General features: G+C 43.3%; 1 protein-coding gene across 25 annotated transcripts in view; it reads right to left on the reverse strand.

Annotated features, from left to right (window-relative positions):
• Positions 1-19,002, reverse strand: part of LOC133465957 (RNA binding protein fox-1 homolog 3-like) — a 350,051-nt gene that overhangs the window by 185,337 nt on the left and 145,712 nt on the right. For all 25 annotated transcript variants that reach the window (XR_009784790.1, XR_009784789.1, XM_061749174.1 and 22 more), the window contains one exon: positions 12,962-13,064. Coding sequence is in view for 5 of the 25 variants with exons in the window: in XM_061749169.1 (XP_061605153.1) it covers positions 12,962-12,983 (22 nt within the window). In the remaining 20 variants the exon portion in view is untranslated. The remainder of the gene's footprint in view (positions 1-12,961; positions 13,065-19,002) is intronic.

Below are 19,002 nucleotides of genomic sequence, written 5' to 3' on the forward strand. Positions count from 1 at the left end.
ACCCCAGCGGCACTCGGCGGGACTTTGAAGCGTGTCGCTGCTAAGCGAGGCCGACACGCCGGCAGATGAAAGTCTTGTCATTCATTTGCCTCTGACAATCTGCGTATGCTAATGTCCGAGCGCCTTAAACTCAATTTGGAGGGCCGGGGCGCGGGTACGTGCTCAAAGACCCCTGGGGGCCCATTCATTGGAGGCCTGGGATGGGGGGCGGGGGGGTCTAGAGGTGCGTAATTCCCCGGGCTTCAATGCTACTGTCTAATATTGAGCAAAAATAGAAAGTGCCAAAATACAGTCGAACCTCGCGCCTTAATATGGCACACATAACCTTAATATGCCAAGCCCAGAAGTGGTACTATTTAGAATTGAAACCTTAAAAAGCCTCACATGACTTGAATATACCAAATGTAACCTTATTATGACACGCGGACTAGCATGAATATGCTACACATAACCTTAACACTGTATGTCACTCCCAAAAAGTGGTACAGTTTGGCGTTCAAACCTTAATAAGTCACAAATAATCTTAATATGCCATACATAACCTTATTATGCCACACGTGGCACACGCATGCCATACGTGTATGTCAAGCCCCAAAGTGATACGGTTTAGCGTTTAAACCTTAATAAGCCACACGTAATCTCAGTATGCCACAGTTAACCTTATTATCTGTACACCGTGAATCTTTTGATGATGGCGAACCAACTTAGTGTTAAGGTTTGTATGGCGGCAGCGGTGGCGAGCGTTGAATGCCGCCGTCAAGGTCCAGTGTGTGTCGCCTGGCAACCGAGCGGCCGACGTGCCTAAACGCTTGAAAGGCAGCGCGCCGACAGAATCCGCCTATAAACGCTGTAGACATACCGTTAGCTTCTCAAGTGTTCACAGAGGCTACTTAGAGAGCAATAATTGTGCCGTATGGCTTCACCTTCGATGGACTTCGCTGAGGTCACCGATACGTTCAACGGTGGACCAGTTTATAAATCAATGCCAAATCCGTCCAGCTGACTTATTGATTATTTCCGTTGTTTTTCAGCAAGAAGGCGCACAAAAGACGGAGAACATCTGTTCGACCACGACTTAAAAATAAAAATAAAAAATTATCATAAAAGAATCTTTGATTTTCTTGTGTGCTCGTTTCGAACAGCGCACATAGAATGCAAGGATATCAAAAATAAATGGAAAAAAAAAAGGTGACACAATAAAAAGATTGGTGAAAAAAAAACTTCAAAAATCCAAACCACACAACACGAACTAAGAAACTTGCTTACCGTTATAGGACACCGGAAACAGAAAGCACCCCGGACAAAAATAGCCCAAAATAAAAATCTGACAAATATTGAGACGGAATCAAACAACTCGTCAGCGCATGGAGGTAAGCAAATAAATAGCCCGACACCGGCACTCTGCAGCGGCTGCACCTGTGAAGCTGTCGACTGAGATTTACAAAAGGTGTGTCGATGACAGCGCCGCCCACCCACGCTCACCCGGACACTGAAACAGAAAAATAACAACTGGAAAGCGAGACATGTCATAAAGATAGTCAAAAGATGGGTGTGCTCGTTGTTGGTACGATGGCCTTCCGATGTTGGTACTTCACCGTGTGGCTGCCCTTTAAAACATTGACCCTCTCCGCGCTACTGCCGCCTTGTCTGATTAATGCTAGCAGACGGTTATTGGCACGTGCGACACTTTCACCGATAGGTCGCCTGCTCGACCCCCACCGTACGCAACGCGCACACAACGCAAACTAACACACACCGCGATCGAAAAAGCCCCGCGGCTAGGAAGTGTCACGGCTCAGGAGAAAGGAAGTGAATAACGGTCCTGCTCCTACCACGACACACACACACACAGCACAAAACAACCTAACCCTAAACACAACACAGTCCTACAACACAACACATCACAACCACACATTTTTAACCGGGCCACTGAGAACGAGAGTGGGCTAACTCCATTTTTTGCCATTTTAAGTTAAGAGCAGAAATAAAGAGGAAAAAAAAGTCATGTACTTTTCTCAATCTATGTTTAGTTCCAATTTTGACATATAGAGGCAGTCCTGGATTGCACTTTGCATTTTTCCTGATTCATCAACGCAACACAAGCCCGCCTCCCATTTCCATCCCAGAAAGTGAAGTTCAGAGATTGATCGACGACAAAGAAAGTGATATATCATCTGTTATGAAATATCAACAGATTGGACAGATGTTTGGACTTGGACCACGATTGAGCTCAACTAATCCTAGTTTGTTTCTTTTCTTTCAGGCAACCTCGACGATACTAACCGAGACCTAACCTTTGAAACGAAAGATGATGATGGTACTGTACCTCGGTTGTGGATAAAAGTGTAAGTCCAAAAATCATTACATTTGGCCAAATGTCCAAATCCGAGGAACACCACATTTTCTCTATAAACAAGCATCCAGAAGAAGTAATTGGCGCATTACAAATCACCAAGCTATACATCCCCCTGATTTTATTGCAGCCATAAAACTTGAAATCACTCTCCTGAAATATGACAAAAATTGAGTTAGCCCACCGTAGTTCTCAGGGGCTCAATTACAGCACTGAAAAATATGAATGATGTCATCGGAGACGAGTCGACATCAACATGACTTTAACCTTATTATTGTTGACTTCAAAAAAAAAATAATCAAAAGTCAGAGTACACACATGTGCACACAGACACACGCAGCAGCCTGTAGTGTGGATCGCATTAACCGAGAGCCGCCCACACAACACACATAGCCCAGGGCGCAGAAAGGCCACAACACCAAACAAACTCATTTGTAACCCGTCATGACACACACGATCACACACACGTACAAACACACACACACACACACGTGCGAGGGTAACACAACCCCCCGTGTGTTTATCACGGTCCCTCCGGGAGAAGTATCATAATGTCAGGCGTGTAGCGTGCCGCGATCTATACGCATCCCCATTCAGATATCTATTGATGCCATTTAGCGGCCGTATTAGCTGCAGTTGTGGCCGGCGCAGGTAAATGTCACAAGTTGCGCTCTGGTGTTTCCAGGGCGTAATTGGACACAAAGGTGTTGCCGCGCCATCGAAAATAACGGCCGAAAAAGAAGGAGATGGTTACGACCGGGGAGAGAGAGAATATGCAACTTTTTCTTTTTTCCAGAAATGCTTTGTTTTTGCACATACACAGCTTTTCTTCCATAAACCATACAATGCATTGGGGGCAGCCCGGCTGAGGCGGGAGAGTGGTTGTCTCCCAACACAAAGGTTGTGGGTTCGAAACTCAGCCGTTGTGAACATGTCGACGTGTCCTTGAGCAAGATACTGTAGCAAGTTCCTCCTGATGCTGTGTCGTCAGTAGGTGACTGACGAGACGGGAGTAAAGCGCTTCGAGTATATTAAAGTTAGGGAAGCACTGTATGAGTGAAAGCCAATTAATTCTTTTTTTTTTTTTTTGACAAATTCTACAACTTTTCCCCAGAAATATGACTTATTTTACCCCAAAATATGCTACAATAAGGGTACAAAAAAAAGAAGAAAAAACCTATTTACACCGCTCAAGTACATATTGCTGTCCAAATTTAAGATTCAAATGAAATTTAGGCACGACGATCAGATATGACATTTTCAGAAATATGACTTTGATGGAAATAAATAAATATACTCTTTTCAGAAGTATAACTTTTTCAATCTGTTGAATCTTCTGTAATAACCCAAAATTTTTGTTTTGTTTTGAGGGGGGCGGGGGGGATCCATTGTTTTTGACTTTTAGTTTGATTTTGTAGGGTAATGAACCCTCAAACGACGGCGTGATGGGAACTATGCTAGTAGGCGTGGCTTTATTCTCGTCTGAACGGCGCTTGCGTTTGAACTCTTCATTTATTTGTCATATATTTGGGACTTGTAGACATTGTGCTGTTTGAAACTAATTGTACCACACAACTTAGTTATCACGGCCGACACCTGACAATCGACTTTGCCGCTGTTGTCCTTCACGCGCTCACTTTCTCGTCCTCTTTTGTTGCTCTTGAAGCTTTTGTTGGCTTTTGCTTACGGCGACAATTCCCGTAGGCATCTTGCAGATAAGAGCCGCAAAAAAAGCGAGCGGGTAGGCGCCCGGTAAGGTTTACCGCATGCGCGGGATCAATTACAATGCAATTACAACAGGACAGAAATAATCTGTCTGCACCGATCCCAAAAGATAAGACGCTGAGGGATGGGCCACACGAACGTCTCCCTGGTGTCGACAAACTGTCCGTTGGGGTCAGGGCAGGGCGACGCCATCAGACGGAACCGGGCGGGAAAGACAATTTAGTGGGTGGGAAAAAAGACGGACACAGCAGTTTGGAAGCGCACCAAAAAGAAGCCAATCATTTGACAGGAAAACAAGAGGTGAGTGATAGTGGACAGCATGCTAACCCAGGCTTGAAACCCTAATTTGAAAACCTAATCCTTGTTTGAAACACTAGCCTGCGCTCTACACCCTAATTTGAGACCATACCCTGACCTGGAAACCCTTATTTGAAACCCAAATCCTTGTTTGAAACCCTAACCTGGGCTCTAAACTTTAAATTTACACCATACCCTCAACTTGAAATCCTTATTTGAAACCGTAACCCCGGCTTGAAAGTGTAATTCAAAACCATACCCCTATTTTGAAACCTCTAACCCTTGTTTTAAACTTTAATTTGAAATCATAATCTGGGCTCTCAACCCGAATTTGAATCCTCACCCCTCGCTTGAAAGTCCAGCCCTTGTTTGAAACCTTAACGGAGGCTTGAAACCCTACTTTCCCCCCCCCTGTGTACACTGAACTAACGTTGCAAGAGATGTGCGGTAGTAGCGCGGCGGCCTGCATCGACTGCTGTCAGTTAGCAGTATGCTAAAGAGTGTATTAGGGATTAGAGGGAATTAGTGATATCAGATCACTGGAGGGTTATCAGCAGTCGCGGCAACATGGAGCTGGCAAACCTGCCCTCCGCGATTTACCCTCCTTGCCACCCCACTACCGACTCTCCGATGTCCTCGTTTGAGTTTGCTTATTAACCCATTAAGATGCGCGATTTACGAGTTTTGGAGAAACAACGAAAGCCTGTGATCTTTATTAGCGGCGTGATGGAGTGCCTCCTCCCTCAACACCACCAAAGTTAAACGCGCCCCCGCCACCCGACCCTCCCCGAAAAGGCGGCTTCGCTCGCAATATTACCGTGATTTAGCACGCAAAAGCAGCACGTATTAAAACAGCTCGCAGCTTTTATTCCGAACGTACCTCTACACAAAACCAATTTAGCTGCCATTGATCGTTTTTCAAGCAATTAGATTTCCCTTGATGGAAAAAAAGTATAGGTCTGCTTGGATGGGGGTCCTAGAGGAGGGGGAGCTCACCGCTCTGATTTGCACGTTTATTCAAGACGTCTGACTGACCCGAACCCCTGACATTGCCTCCCCCAACCCGCCGCACATCATTCAGCCGGCGTGACGACGTGGCAAAGCGTCACATGAAATACACGTTTTAATTTCCAATATGTATCAGCTCTTTGTTTCTGCAAAGTCGGCTGATTTTCTGAATTGCGGAATATTGACCGTTTCTGGGGCCCACCGAGCGAGTTGGACGCACGGGCAACGTGCCACCAGCGGGAGGTGCAGGGGTGCTTTTATCCAAGCAACCTTTAGTCTGTTTTGCTGGAACTCGAGTTGATTCCACTCCCCCCCCCTCGGTGTGGCTCATTTTGGAAAGGGTAAACATGGTAAACCAACTCCGGTGCCAACCAAATCTACCGGGACAGCCAGAAAATGACGGAAACGGACTCCAGTTTGATTTGCATGTGACCTGAAAATTCAACCAACCCCATCCCAGAAGCACGTGATCAAAATATCTCAAGTTTTAGCTTAAAAAAATGCCCTGGAGCAGATTCCTCTTAGCATTAAAAACATCTTTTTAGAAATGTGTAAATAAGATTCTTTTTGGAAAAATTACATTTTAGAAATATGACTTAAGGAAATATGAAGCTTTTTCTAGAAATACAGTATTGTATATTTCCTGGCTTGTTTTGTTTGGATTCCTTTTTTGCCTTCTCGTGCCCAATATGAGAAGACGACAAACGCATTTTAGTATGCTTGCTAACGTACATCAACTGATTTCGAGTTCAAAGTGAACGGTTGGGGTACCAGAACCACAGTGTCAGTTCCTGGCAAGTCCTGATTAGCGTTGCTTTCTTCCTTTCTTCCTGTTTACACTTCGTGACCAGTAAGGGAAGCGGGACCAACTGATGCGGTTGTGATGCATTTTAATACGCTTGGAATTTTGACCGAACCAAACATCACTTACGTACATCAAATGAGGTATAAAAGCACCCTTTCGGCCTGTAGTCAGAGGGTTCGAGAACTAAGGTGTCAATCAGTGGGCCCGAGCTGGCTCCCGCTTTTAAAGGCCGCTTTGATTCCCCCACATTCTCCAAGCGATTACTTCATTATTCCGAGTATGCGGCTCGGGTGAAAGGGCAGCAAGTGGATTCAAGGCATAAAAAGGGAACACGGAATGCCATTAATGCCAAAGTAGGGAGTAATTCTCGCCGCGCTCCCCGAGGAAATCCACCGTGCGCCCAAAGCCGGAGGATTTTGACAAATGCCTTCCTCAACAGCGGCAAAGGAGACAAATGTTACATTTAAAGAGAAATACTTAATTTCCGCTTTTGGTGACTCGCAGCAGATATCATTAATCAGTGAGGGTGGAGGGGTGGGAGTGCACGGGGAAGGGTTGGCTGGGTGTGCGTGGGTGGGGTGGCGGAGTATGCTCAGTGAGCCCGCTAAGCGCCAGATGATCGCCTCCTTCCACTCAATCCATCAAGTGTGATTGGAGAAAGAAAAGGTTCAAAAAAAGAGTAATTACCCGGGCGGTGGTGGCCCGGCCAAGGTGTTCCCGGGACAAGTTGAACCCCGTTTATCACACGGGACTTGACTGCGGCCCCAAAAATGACAAATGCCTCACTGACGCAAACTTGATTCTCAAATTAACGATTTAGAACTTGTCATGAATGTGTTGTGCTAGCGGTGATATTATTAATAGCAAGCCAGAAAAAAAAGTGAACGGGGGGGGGGGGGGGGGGGGGGGGTGGCCGCCATTCAAGTTGATGTATGATCCCCGCTGGCCGAGTCGGTTTGAAGCGTGGCGCCTCTTTAAATGGCGTAATGAGCCGGAGAGTACGCCACCCCATGGAAAAAAAACGCCATCCCGCGGCTCCACCGCCCACCTCGGGACTCAATCGTTACTTTGTTGAAGAATTTCTAATTCAGAGTGACGTAGGTGGCAGCAATAATACGTAAAGGCATTTAAAGTACTGTGCAAACCTCTTGTTGTACAGTGTTTACAATGCCCTAATGCTTACTGTATATACATTAGCTTCAATGCTACCAAGTAGAGCGGAGACTGTTCAAAAAAATTGGGGACAAAAAAATCGGAGTTTTGTATTTGGGCCATTCCACCGAATCTGCGCCATTTGCGTCACCACGAAATAAAATGTAGAAATGCATGATCAAATTAGCTGTATACTAGGGCTACACAATATTAATGGAATCGATTTTGGATGCCACGATTAAATGAGCCTAATCGTCGGGGGATTTTTGACATTTAAAATACGGGCACTGTGCATATGAAGTGCTTCATTTGAAGCAGTGCCCACAACCTCGTCAGCCAGCCACCACTAACTTCAAAATATCCATCCATTTTCTGAGCCGCTTCTCCTCAATAGGGGAGCCCATTCCAGCTATCATCGGGCAGGAGGCGGGCTACACCCTGAACTGGTCGCCAGCCAATCGCAGGGCACATAGAAACAAACAACCATTCGCACTCCAATTCACACCTATGGGCAATTTAGCATCAATTAACCTACCATGCATGTTTTTGGGATGTGGGAGGAAACCGGAGTGCCCGGAGAAAACCCACGCGGGCACGTGGAGAACATGCAAAGTCCACATAGGCGAAGCCAGATTTGAACCCGAGTCCTCAGAACTCTGTGGCAGATGTGCTAACCAGTCGTCCACCATGCTGCCAGCCTGTCTAAAGAAAAAAAAATAATCTAAAACGGTTGGAATAAGCGTCGGTTGCCTGGAGAGTCAGGCACAAGGATGATGTCATAGAAAAGTGACTGTTGTTGTACCATCTTGGACGCTACATAAGGTTAGCAACAGCCCTAACGCAATATCCCACACACTAAAATCATGATATAAATCAAAGAGGGTGAATTCATACGACAAAATAAATTGTTTGTTATATCGCACAGCTCTATTTGTGACCTTCAAGGAAATTTCAAAATTCTTCTTTTTCACATGATACCGATCAGCTGAAAATTACAAGATCAGCCCCCATTTCCGATGTACGGTCATCGAAAATTTCATATTTGATATATGACTGCTAATAGTGTGTTTGTGTAGCTTTAGTGGTGAATCCCAAGAGTTGGCTTCATTATAAAACAGACAATGGGACACCAGTGACACCAGTCTGTCTGCCCTAGAACAATAGCGAAAGGTGGAGGTGCAACTTTGAGACCCCCCTTTGGCCAGAACTTCGATGCTGCACATTGAATCATCTTACCTCTTTGCAAAGATAATAAATTGTGCAAGTTACATTGTCTTCAAGTAACGTATAATGCGCACCCATGTATAATGCGCACCCCCAAAGTTAACCTCAAAATTCTGAAAAACCCTTCTGCCTATGTATAATGCATTTTTACAATGCATGATTTTGCTTCTACCCATATGATCAAAATGAAGTATTTTTTCAAAGAATTATTTTGAAGTTAAGCACTTTATTTGAACATGCAATACTTTTTAAAATGTATTTGCTCCTATTTTGAAATTCACAGCCCTACTTTTATTTAGCAAATGAGAAAACACAGTTGTGCTCCTATGTTTGATTACCCAGGTAGAATTTGTGAGATGGGTACAATTCTTGAAAGAAAACACGAAGGGCCAGGCGAAACACATCTCATTTTATTTTAATGGGATTCAAATTAAACTGTCCAGCATTTCAGAAAAGCATTATCATTAAACAAAACATAAACATAAAGAAATGAATGATGGTTGTTGTTCAGTCATATTTAAAAAAAATCATAAAAACATTTCACAAATTCTGCCAGGGTATGTAAACTTATGAGCACAACGGTACTTACAGTATATGCAGTCGTATGCACCCCTGTCATAATAGAATGAAAGTGTAGGCTACACATTTTTCATAACCTCTAGGTGGCGGTTTATTACAATGAAAGTGTACACCTTTTTCATAACCTCTAGATGGCGGCATACATTAATAAAATGTGAAGGTTTTTCATTTTGCCCTATACCCATGCATAATGCGCACTATTGACTTTTCACAATTTTTGGGGGGAAAAAAATGCGCATTATACACGAGAAATTACGGTATTTACTTCAGGTATTCTCTATCGGAACGAGTATTGTGACGAACCCTAGTCCAGGGGGTACCGCACTTATCGCCAAACGTCAACACTAATAGGTTCCATCTCACTTGCAACCCAAATGACGACAAGGGCAATAGAAAATGGATGGCTTCTTGATATCTGAAGTAGTCACGTAATGGATTGTGGTTGCCCTCGGAGGTACGTCTGTATTTGAGAAGAAAGACTGCACAGTCTTTGATATTTGGGGTGTTAAATCAAAGGCGAGGGGTCGCCAAGGGGTGGCCGCCATGTCGGTGACACGTTGGAGTGCGGCGGCATTGCTCGCTGGCTTCCGGCAAGGAGACCGAGACAATTAAATAGCGGCTCCCCCGCTCTCTCTTTCTTCTCGGTGGCGTTTAAAATCAATTCATTCAGCGGACTGCTGACACAGCCTGGCCCGGAGAGCCCAGGATTTATGGCTCCCTCTAATGGGCATGCTCCGAAGCAAAGCCCTGCCGTCAGCACTTTCCCGCCAGCGCGGACAGCCAGCGAGCGGGCGACCGATCGGCCGCCTCGCTCCTTCGCTTCCCTCGTCGCCGCATCCTGCTCTTAAAGGCACAGGCGCATGTTTATGTCCATTGAGGAGTTTACGAAGACACAGCTACTTGACACAATGTGAAGCAAAATAACAAGAGGATGCAGCAATGTACCTCATTAAACTTCGCTGCCGTGCACTGCTCGCATGAGATGACGGAAATTCAAGTTTTGACAGTTTTGTGTCATCCATTTGTTTACAATACATACTTCAAATTTATAGCAATCGGACTAAATCTCTAGGACGGGTTGAAGTCTTGGAAGTATACCTGGAAATAAACCAAATGATGCTAAAATGGACACTTTAAACCAAAATGGCAGACTTCCTGTGTCTATTCAGGCAGGGCTTCTTGAGACTTTTTGTGTTTTTTTTTTTTACGATAGACCTTTACTAGATTTCGTGGTGCTAAGTTAGACTGGTTTCAGGGGCTGAATTTTCAAAAGAAAACAATGAGCTGACTTATGTTTTATGTTTTATGGCGAGTCATCAAATTTGGTTGCAAGCTCCGCCCACACTCAATGTTGAAAACTCTTAATTTTCCAAATTTGGCATCACCCATCTGTGTAGTAAACGTAAAATTTAGCATCAATTGGACAAAATCTCTAGGACAAGTTTGTCTTTAAAAGAACATACTTGTTGAGACTATATTGTGGGTCTTTTCATGACAGACATGTCCACCAAATTTCAGTTTGCTAAGTTAAACTGGCTGAGGTGACAGAATTTTCAAAACAAAACCATGAACTGAATTATGAGTTTCATGTTTTATGGCAACTCTTCAAACTTAGCTGGCAAGCACCGCCCAAATGCAAAGTCGAAAACCTCTTCACAATTTCTCCCAAAAAATAAAAAAATAAAATAAATAAATATGTGGTTCGAATCTGATAGCAATTGTACAAAATCTTGAGGAATTTGGACCTCTGGAAATCCCAAATTGGACTAAAACGGACACTTGTAACCAAAATGGCAGACGTCCTGTGTCTTTTCGGGCATGGCTTCTTGTGACCCTTTGAACAGTGTGCAATGATGGCCAGAAAAATGTGAGTGTGAAATATTTGGGAGTTGAACCCTTTCATTGGGAAAGGTGGGGGTGTTGAACCCTTTGGTGGTGAAAGGTTTAGGGCACAGCTTGTTTATTTGTGCAATTACAGCAGGTCAAATGTAGGTGTCAAAGCGTTTCACGAGTGAAAATACGGGTGTTGAACTTTCCTCCAGGAAAAGTGTGAGCGTTAAACCCCTTTCGCTTGGAAATGTGCAGGGTTTGATATTAAAGGTGTACCATACTGCGCTTTGTGTAATAAAACCTGGAAAATTGTGGGTGCTCAACCTTTTCATCAGGAAAAGTGCAGGTGTTGAAAGACCCAATAATTGGCAGGAAAGGAAACACGGGATAATACTCGTATCACCTGAGAATGAAACTGAATCCTCTTACTTGATGTAAGGATGTAAAAGCCAGTGGGAGGAATGCAGCGTAGCGTAATTAGCATTTAACAGCTGAGTGGTCTCATTTTCCTATTGGTTACGACGCAATCTCATTTTGCGAGCGCGGAAGCAGGCGGGTTGCTGCAACTGGGCCCCGCGTCGGCCATTTTGGAGCTAATTGCCTGTTCAAATCAGCAGCACCTGTTGAGCTTGTGGAATAACCCCATCCAAGTTTTACTCGAAATCATTTGAAGGACTGAGTCAGATTTTATTTTTATTTTTTTTCACATTTATCACCAAACAAAATCCACTCGCAATTTAAGATTTGTCACCTCTTGAAGTTGTGGAATAACTCCATAAATGTCCTAAACATCAGAACTCCACTCGCAATTTTAGATTCGCCAGTGCTCAAAATCCACTTTAAAATTCATCACAGACCGCAATCCACTCACAAATTTAGATTCATCGCAGAACAAAATTCACCCACAATTTGAGATTAATTTCAGACTGACATCCAATCACAATTTCAAACCAATCAATGAAAAAATCCCTTTGCAATTTGAGATTCATCACTAACCAAAATTCACGCACAATTTGAGATTTAAGACGGACTGAAATCATTATTTTTTTTTTTAAATAATTTTGGAAATCCACTGATACTTAGATTTATTACCAGCAATAATACGCTCACGCTTTCAAAAATCCATTCACAATTTCAAATTCATCACTGACCAAAGTCCAATCCGAATTTAAGATTCATTACGGAACAAAACGCAGCCCACCAAGTATATGCGGGGCTGGCGGTCTGTCATGATGGAGCCAGGGTGGTGACGGCGGCAATAACAGATAATTAGACTCATCTAAAATGTCTGTTCTGACCCGCTCCCTCAGAGAAAGCGAGGAAATAGCAGCGAGTCCCTTGAACCTCGCCGCCACCTGGTCCATGGCTCTGCCGAGGCTCGGCGGCGGCGGCGGCGAGGGAGCGATGACAGCCGAGAGGAGCCTGTGAGGGCACACCGCACATTAGCGACAATATGGCCGCAGGTGGGGGACGGCGAGGCGCAGCCGTCACGAGAGAGTGGGCGCGTCCCCGTCATGAGAGCGGGGGATGCTGCTTTGTCGATGTGTGCTGTAGCAAAATGCCGCAGCAACGGGAACACACAAATTGGGATTTGTAACAATTTTTGATTCATCACCATTTGTTAGCTTGCCATCAACTATAATCTATAGAACAAAATCCACTCATAATTTTTGATTTTCACGGAACCAAATCCATTCACAATTTTACATTCTTCGCTTTTCAAACATTCATTTCATACATTCATCACTGGTCGAAATCAACTCACAATTTCGGCTTTTCACAGACCGTAATCTATTCACAAATTTGAGAGTTTTCACCAACCAAAGTCCACTCGCAATTTCAAATTCATCACAGAACAAAATTGGGTCGATAAGTCTTCGACCAAAATCCACTCACAAGTTTAGAAATTGGGATTTCCAATCATTTCCATGCAGTTGTCGAGCTCAAAATGTAGCTTAGTGTGCTAATATTCGTTTGGGGGCTCCTACCTGCCCAGCTGGGGGTCTCCATGTACGGGTAAAGATGGTCGGGCTGAGGCTGTGTCACTGGACTATCTGCCGATGCTTCGACCTCACAACGGCGTGAAGAAGCCTGAGAAGAGGAAGAAGACTTCTTTAGTCGAGTTCCCCTTTGCAAAAACATGTTAGCTTAGCGAGCATTAGCGGCATTTTGCATTGTAAATGTATTGTTGGTTACAGTAATATAGGAATTATAGACACAAATGGCAGCCTTTCCCCAAAAAATGGAATAAGGAAAGTAAAGGCAGCTATTTTAAAGAAATTCTCACTCAAAACTCAAAATTTAGGTCTACCACCAATCAAAATCCACTTTGAGTTGGTCAGATTAATGAAAAACCAAAATCCGATCACCATTTTAGATTCATCACTGACCAAAATATGGTCACAGTTTTAGAATCATCACCAATCAAAATCCACTAGTTTTGGATTTGTCACCGATCCAAATTCACTCACATTTTTAGTTTAATCACCAACCAAAATCTATGACCGATCAAAATCCGCTCACACATTTTGAGTCATCACCAACCAAAAACCAAAATCACAATTTTAGAGTCCTCATCGACCTAATTCAAGAATTTAAATGGATCACCAAAAAAAGTCTACTCACAATTTTGATGGATTTGTTTTTTTTCCGCTTTCCTCATTGGACTTCACGTGATTTTCACTCTCATGTGCAGATATAATGTGGATATGAAATTTGAATTGGAAAGAAAAAAATCAAGTAAAATCGGATTTGGGTCTGTTAGAGATTCTATGTTGCTAAACGTAGCAAACGTTAACGCTCACGTGTATTCATGTGCACTCTGCTGGTGGTGCGTTTGTTTTTTTCTGCTGACTCGGGATGTCGGCGGTCCGCAGCCTGGCTCCGGCCCAGCAGTCCGGCTGCTGAACCGCGACTAAGAGAGCGAGCAAGCGAGCATCGATTTCATCTTGGCAAAACTCTATGCCAAAAAAAAAAAAACATCCTGCGTGCACCACCAAAGCAATTTGTCATTTATCAAAAGTAATTAAAAGCAATTCCTTTCCCTCTGGTTGATTGGGGATTGACTAATTGTCGAGCGGGCATGGGAGGGGAGGGGGGGTACATAAAAGAGGACCAGGATGAATTTTGCAGGAGGAGAAGCTAACCGATGTAAAAAGGAGGGCCAGACATCTGCCTCAACATGATTAGCAAACACGTGCGCATACGCCGACCCGTGGGCGCTAAATAATATATTAGCGCTCGCATATTGGCCTGGAACGCTTAAAAGGCCGCGTCAACACCAGAATACGAGAAAAAGTCGGGAGCGGCGGATGTGAGCAGATGCTCCGACCACGTGTGCCAAAAAAGGGAGATCGCCGTGCTTAAATACCAACGAAGCCGCCTGGGAATGACCGATGTGAAGTTAGCGTCCGATGAAACCCGGTGGGAAAGTTCACGTTGCGGCCACTAACAATCTCAAGAATGCCCCACTGGCTTCCATGAGACGGGGAATGAAAATGTCAGGATTGATTCTGAGCATGGAAGTTGAGCTCCACGTGGTTTCACTTCTCCTTGTGTGATCCCACTTCATTGTTCGTGGATGGGGAATAAAAAGCAAAATGGAGGCGGCAGCCACGAGAGAGCGAGGTCCCATTAAGAGTCCTGCACGGGATTTTAAACCGCATCGGATGCCGATAGACTTTGGTGTGACCCAAGGACGAATGGATTAACTTCAAACACCAAATGTAATCGACATCCTTTCAAAACCTGTTAAAAATGTCCTCGTAAGAAAACTTAACTTTTGATCAAGGTCTGCTAACAAGAAATGTCGTTGACATTCCTCCAAAACCTTTTCAATGTCCTTCTTAGAAAAAAATATTGTTCATAGATTCCAATGAAATGTGATGCACCGCTTTCAGAACTTTCATCGACATTTCTCCAAAATGTTAATAAATGATTTCCTGGTTACATCATTGTTCGGTTTTTAATTATAAACTGCCAGCCAAAACGTTCCAGAATGTGAACAGATTCCGATTAAATGTGACGTTTGCCTTTTGGAACGACCCGATGCATTCAATTTTGATCCCGAAGCGATTCATTGACATCCCTTCCAAACTTTTAACATTGACAACCCTGTAAAGTAAATTAGGGGATTTCCATCGAATTGCTGAAAACGAGCAAAGACTATGCCGTACTCAATTGAGGACCCACAACTTTAAAGGTCCCATATTTTGGCTATTTAGACCTCCATAGAGTGACTTAGTATAAAATTTTCATTTTCATTTCAAAAAACGCACCTTGGTTTTGTCATTCGAATGTCCAGAAAAGGCCCCGCTAACAGCGACTTCTGTTTGACCCAGTTTTGTGTCTGCTTTGTCCACATTTGGGTAAGACCGCCCGCTTTTCCTCTGATTGGTTGCCTCTAACTCTGCTTATTAATCCTTATTAATTCTATAATTGTTCTTATTATACTTTAATGTGGTTCAAAAGTGAATAAATTCACCATCGCACTTATTGATGTGGCTTTAATTCAGTTTATTAATGTTGATGATCTCTAATTTGCTTTTAATTCATTACATCTATTTATAACGTAATTACGCTTATTAATGCTTTCATTCTGCCTATTGCTTTAATTCAACTTATAAAAGTTTTTAATTGTGCTTATTATTGTTTCAGTTAGCTACTTATTGCTTTCATTCGTCTCATGAATGGTTTATTCCTCCTTATTAATACTTTGTGCTTATTTATGATTTAATTCAAAATTTGAATTGCTTTAATCCAGTTTATGCTTTAATTGTGCTTATTAATGCTTGGATTCAACTTATTAATGTTCTAATTCAGCTTCTTAATGCTTCACATGTGCTAATTAATGAGCTAATTCTGCTTATTGATGCTTCAATTCTGCTCATTGATTCGTTAATCCCGCCAATTAGCACTTTATTTCTGCTGATTAATGCTGCAATTATTAGCGATGCCCAACACCGTGTGTATTGTTTCGCTAATTTCGCCAATTAACGCTTTAATTGTCCTTCGAATCAGTTCGTGAAGTCGGCTTTTTGAGACTTTTATTGTGCTTATTATGCCTCCCGTTGTGTCGTTTTTCACAGGTGCGGGCGCTTTCATAAGAGAGCCTTGGGGAGCCCCCGCAGAGCGCTACGAATGTTCCTTAAGACTCTTCAAAACCACATCGGCACAAATGAAGTAAGCGGCTGAATGGGTTGCATTGGTGAAACCGCCGCGAATGAGCCTCCTTTCCCAAACATTTACGGGGGCCTCAAATATCCGATGATAGCCCTCGTAGCTTTTAATATTTAAAGCAAGAAATTAATCATCCCATTCATTATTTTAATAGCTGTCATTTTAGGTTCCGTCTTCCCCTGAAGCTCTGATTTATGACAGCAGCGAGTGGTGAGCGAACGGGATTTATCGTAATGTTTGCACTAGGTAGCCCGCCGCCATATTTCACCCTTTCACTGACACGCCATTAAAACGCACCGCTGATTAAACGACGACGCGCCCGGTCGCCCAAAACACTGACGTGTGTGCAACTGTGTGTGCGCGTGTGTTTGGACACGTGTGTTTATGAATGGACACACACGATTATTGTTTTTCACTGGTCCAAATCAAGTTGTCAATTTGGACCCCTGATTTCAGTTTCATTTTAATACAGGAAGAAAAAGAAAAGAAAAAAGAAAAAAAAAAAACTTTCAAAATTCAGAGCAAACCTAAACATATCTCTGTGATATCTCTCTCTTCTCTTACTGGCCGCCAGAATGTAAGCAGGAAATATGTTTGCGCTAATGTGGATGTATTACGGATTAAATTGAAAAACGTTGGTGCCAAAACAACACAATACAGCACAAATTTCAAGTTTCATCTGGACTTTCACGAAACCATCCATCCATTTTCTGAGCCGCTTCTCCTCACTCGGGTCGCGGGCGTGCTGGAGCCTATCCCAGCTGTCATCGGGCAGGAGGCGGGGTACACCCTGAACTGGTTGCCAGCCAATCGCAGGGCACATACAAACAGACAACCATTCGGTCACGCCCCCTAGTGGCCTGGCAGACTTCCTTTGTGTGGCGTGAAATTGCAGCATTTCTCTCCTGCACTTGTTTTGGGATTTGTGTGTTTTTGGGAGAGTTTCCACATTATGATATGGTAGTATTGTGATCATTTTCATTCAGTTATTACAGATTTTTTTTTCTTTAAAAATGTAAAATATGCATAACAAATTGGAAATGTATCAAACATACAAATAACAATACAACGTTTAGTTTAAAAAACAGTTTAAAAAACAGTTTAAAAAACTGAGTCTCAAGTCGTTTTTGTTCATATTCCTTTACAAGGAAGTGTAGAATTGCATTTTGTGTCCGTCCGTTGTCATTTTGGCACTGGGCTTGTCGTTGTGCGCTGTTGTCGAAGACGGCTGTCTTGTCGTGTCCCTGTGGAGGCAAAGGTGTCCGGTTATTTATTACATTGACCTCGTGCGTGTTCAGTAAAGCCGATGTCAGACGAGGAATCACAGCTAACGGCTTCACGACAATGAACTACTGCATTACATGAGTAATCGGAGGTCGGAGCTTAACTATATGGAAGGCGAACGTCACAGTCTACTCAGAAGCGACACTACGGGTGATACTACATGTACATTAGCTACGTAGCTTCTGAATGTGATTTAGCTGTCTTAATACATCTGTAAATGCTGTACATTGCAGTGAAGTCAGTTTCCTGTGTTTGTCACCGTAGCCTGACTGCATTGCGCGAGCTCGTTATACCAACAATTCGAAACATGGCTAATATTTATGTAGGTAGATAAAAACTTGACTCTCATTTTTATGAACATCAATAATTATGCTTACTTACATTTATGTACTTCCTTGTCCGTCCCGCCATGTTATAGGCAAGCTTTTTATCTGTCAGCAGGGGTCCCATTTCCCTCGCTTTCAAGAGAGCTCTCGGACCTCGCTTCGTTCCAAGAGCTATACAGCGCTTCCTCTAGGAATTGGGATACCCCTTCATTCTCAGACACGCGCAAAACCGAGGGCTAAGAGGACAGGGGCAGGGCTAAGGGGGTAGAATTGGGATTAGCCCGTAGTGTCCGAGTACTTCGCAATAATTGGTCCCCCTATGCGCGACGCTAACTAGCATTGCAAGCAATAAACACCGTTTCCCCACAAACGTTTCATTCTGCATTTGAATATTTGATTGCTACGGAAACCAAATGTCTACATTTGTATCTTTGCAACACAAAATGGGTCCAGTTGCGAGTTGACGTCTCATGAGACGAGTCCAAACAAAAATCTGTTATGTTTTTCACAGCGACAACTCTAAAAGGTTCATCAAAAAGAAATCCAGTGAAACGTCTGCTGTTTTTGGCAGTCGCTGTTTAGCATCCAGCTGCACGTCTAGATGCTAAACATCAGCGGCACTTATTTTTTTATTTTTTGATATTTATTCATTTATCTTTTTGCAACTTGGCAAGTTTTCACGTCCGTGGCCTGGCGGCGCATTCAATCCCAGCTGGTCGTTGGGCACACGCCCGACGCTCGCCTGTAGACGTGAAATTCAACGGCCCGCTAGTGGCAATTAAATATACATGTGTGTACATGACATAATGCTGTATCATAGTTAATATAGAGAAGTATTCAGTAAACAGTACTAAAAATGTTAAGGATTATTATGATTACTATAGAGTATACGTTAGATATATGCGTACTGTCTTCCATTTGTTCTTACCCATACCAATAATCGGGCTAAATTTCAATATTTTTACTTTCTTCCGATCCAAGTCAGCAAAGACCAATTACCGGATGTCCCTTAAAGATAATCCCGAAAAATTATCCTAAAGTGCGGAATGTGTTTTGAGACGTTTTTCCTTCCTGATCTGCTTGGAAAACAGGTGGTGCTGACAATCGTGTTATTAAACCTGGCACATATTTACAATCCACAAAACCAAAGCATGTTCTAGACGGCGGAACTTTAATGATATGTTGCAGTTTCACCGCCAAAGATTCGTCGCCACGTTTCAGCGAGTTAATACAAACCCCTC

The sequence above is a fragment of the Phyllopteryx taeniolatus genome, chromosome 16 (assembly GCF_024500385.1).
Source record: "Phyllopteryx taeniolatus isolate TA_2022b chromosome 16, UOR_Ptae_1.2, whole genome shotgun sequence".
Classification (NCBI taxonomy): Eukaryota; Metazoa; Chordata; class Actinopteri; order Syngnathiformes; family Syngnathidae; genus Phyllopteryx; species Phyllopteryx taeniolatus.